General features: G+C 63.7%; 1 protein-coding gene across 1 annotated transcript; it reads right to left on the minus strand.

The window, feature by feature from the left end:
- Positions 1–613: 613 nt before the first annotated feature.
- On the minus strand, positions 614–1,965 carry SCGB3A1 (secretoglobin family 3A member 1). The gene is made up of 3 exons (XM_054566239.1): positions 1,853–1,965; positions 1,105–1,358; positions 614–744 (listed from the first exon to the last, which is right to left on the minus strand). The coding sequence occupies exons 1-3, from the start codon at positions 1,905–1,907 to the stop codon at positions 721–723; spliced, it is 333 nt and encodes a 110-aa protein (XP_054422214.1). The 5' UTR covers positions 1,908–1,965; the 3' UTR covers positions 614–720.
- Between the last annotated feature and the right edge of the window lie 860 nt (positions 1,966–2,825).

Genomic DNA, 2,825 nt, shown 5'->3' on the forward strand with positions numbered 1-2,825 from the left:
ATGAAGCAGAGGTATGCTTCTTACAGGGCTGTCGTTGGGCAGTGACGCAGGCGTTGGCTGGGACGTGCTCCCCGGCCGGGCCAGGCAGCCCCTGGCAGGGCAGAGGGGCCGCAGCCAGGGGCTGTTTCCCTGACCCGCAGGGCTTGCTCCCCTCCGTAGCCTTCCCGCGGCCCTCGGTCCTGCCCCTTCCGGGGAGAAATCAGGAGGGAGGGAGGAACACGCGCCCTTTCAAACAGTAGCAACAAATGGCTTTGTTGGGAGAGTTCTTGCCACTCTTCAAAAGTTAGATAATTCCCATGCTTCATAAACAAATACAGACCCTAACGGCAAAAAAATTCCCGATTTCGTTTTTAGATGCAGTTTAACTTGATACTAGCCCAATCCGTCACCTCCAGTTGCTGGCTCTGACCTGACCAATGTCAGTCATCTCCCCTCTCCGCCCCGCCCCCCAACACGCATGCACACAGAGTTGGGGCTTGTGGCCCTCCTGAGGGCTAGGGACCGTCTCTGCCCCTCCCCAGTCCGAGCCCAGGCCCCTCCTCCTGCGACCTCCGTTGCCCACAGAAGGGGCGGAACTGGCATTAAGGCGAGAAGACATCAGCCCAGAGCTGCTCTTAAGCGTTTATTGAGAGGAGGGAAGGGTGCAGGGTGGGGGCCAGCGCGGGGGCCGGCCCGAAGGTGGCAGCATCCCGTCCCCAGGCAGGGATCCTCAGCTGCTTCTCAGCCCAAGAATGTCAGGACTCCCTAGAAGGAGAAGCCAAGGGTGAGTGCGTCCTCGGGGCGGGGGGCGGGGGGCCCGCGCAGCCCGACGCTGTGGGGGAGGGCACGGCTGACGCTCTCGCCGGGTTTCTGCGGCTCAGGCTGCCTGCTCTGCTGGGACAGGCATGGGTGGTGTCCCCTTGACAGGTGCGTTCCCACCTAACCCCTCAGGCCCTCTGCAGAGCCACATTATTCAGATACAGTTGGTCTGCTCGGGTCCCACGGAGGCCACGGGGCACCCGGGGGTGGGAAACAAGGCGGCCCCGTTGTGGGTTAAGAGGAGTGGGGGGTGTGCCTCTACAGGGCAGGGCGGAGCGCACAGGGAGGCGGCAGGTGCCCCTTTACCAGCAGTGACTGCAGGGCCCCCACAGTCTCGGGGCCCAACTCGGCCACACACTTCCTGGAGCCCTCCACCAGGTGGTGCACCGGGATGCCCAGGCTGGTCAGCAAGAGCTTCAGGAGCACGAGGGGGTTGAAGCTCAGGCCAGGGGTGGGCAGGTCCCCTGGCAGGGCCGCGGCCCCGGCCGCCACAGCAGGGGTGAGGACGGGTACCTCTGGGACCTCGGGCTTGACCCTCGAGCCCATGAAGAAGGCTGCAGCTGCAAACACAACAGAGAAGAATCTCCCACCTGCGCCCAGGCCCCCAGGAGAACTGCCGAGGGCCCCTGTCCTCCAGGAGACGACTGGGGCCTTTGAGACCTGCCAGCACCCCTGGCCACCTGCTCCCTCGCTCGATGACTGCGGGGAGCCGGGGCCCAGCAAGGAGCTGGCTGGACTCGAGGTCAGAGGAGGCCCCCGCGGGGGCCGGGCCTATGCCGGGAGGACGACGGGGAGGGCGGCCAGTGTTCCCGCCCAGGCCAGCGCCCACCGCAGCCCAGGGCTGGGAGAGGCTGCTTGTGCGGGGGAGATGGGCGGGCAGGGTGCGAGAGGAGGCCTGAGGGCGCAGCGGGGGGGCCCCACAGGACCGGCCTGAGGGGCCTGGTGCCCCGGTGCAGAGGCAGCAGGGTCGGGACGGGCTGGACTCGGGGCTGGGGGCCAGGCAGAGCCACTGCTGGGCCACGGTGAGCAGGGACCGAGGCCGGAGGACACTCACTGTACTGGCCGAGCAGGGCCACGCAGAGCACCAGGAAGGCGGCGGTGAGCTTCATGGCGGCGGGGCTCCGGGGACACTCCTGGAACCGAAGGCGTGCTGCCCTGAGCCTGGCGCTGTGGGCATCTTATACCCCATCCTCACCCCTCCCCAGGGCTGGGCCTCTGGAGAAAGGTTCTGTTTGCTCAGCTAATAGGCAAAGCCCTGGCCAACTTCCTGCTCAGCCTGGTGGGCCCTGAGACGTTTGCGCCCCCACCTGCCCATGGCTCGGGACTTCCCCTAGGCCAGGCCCTCTGTGAGTGCAGCAACCAGCTGGGCTTTGTCTGCACCGGCCCACCCTGGCCCGTGAGCTTCCTGGCCTGACCCCGCCTGGCCTCCACAGCCTGAGGGCCGGTGGGTGGGTGAGGAGGGGCAGGCCTGTGACCCCAGGCCTTCCCTGTTCCCAGGGCCTGGAAAGGTCAAGCAGTGGGGCCTCCTGGCTCCTGCTGGGCCTGGGGAGGCTGTGCAGGTGGGGGGTCAGGGCTCCCTCCTGGCCGCTTCCCTGATGGGGCCACAGGCAGCTATCACTGCCAACAGAAAGAACTGGGACATTTTTACATCTTTGAAATTAGTCTTTTTTTAAAAAAAAATTTTTGCTTGATTGATTTTTGAGAGAGAGAGAGAGAGATCGATTTGTTATTCTACTTATTTGTGCACCCACTGGTTGTTTCTTATATGTGCCCTGACTAGGGATCGAACACACAGCCTTGGCATATTGGGATGACGCTGTAACCAACTAAGCTGCCTAGCCAGGGCTGAAGTCAGCCTTGACATGAGTTTCACGCATCTGTCACCTACAGAGCATGACCATGGAGGACAAGCAAAACAAACTTAACCCTTGACACAGGTTCACCAGGGGCCATGACTTTTCAGGGATAGTCCTGGAATACCCCCAACCAGGGTTACCAGGGGTCTCCAACAGCCGCCTTCCCCCCGG

Source organism: Pteronotus mesoamericanus, unplaced genomic scaffold (genome assembly GCF_021234165.1).
Source record: "Pteronotus mesoamericanus isolate MK-2021 breed Mesoamerican mustached bat unplaced genomic scaffold, CSHL_Meso_final contig_171, whole genome shotgun sequence".
In the NCBI taxonomy this organism is placed as follows: domain Eukaryota; kingdom Metazoa; phylum Chordata; class Mammalia; order Chiroptera; family Mormoopidae; genus Pteronotus; species Pteronotus mesoamericanus.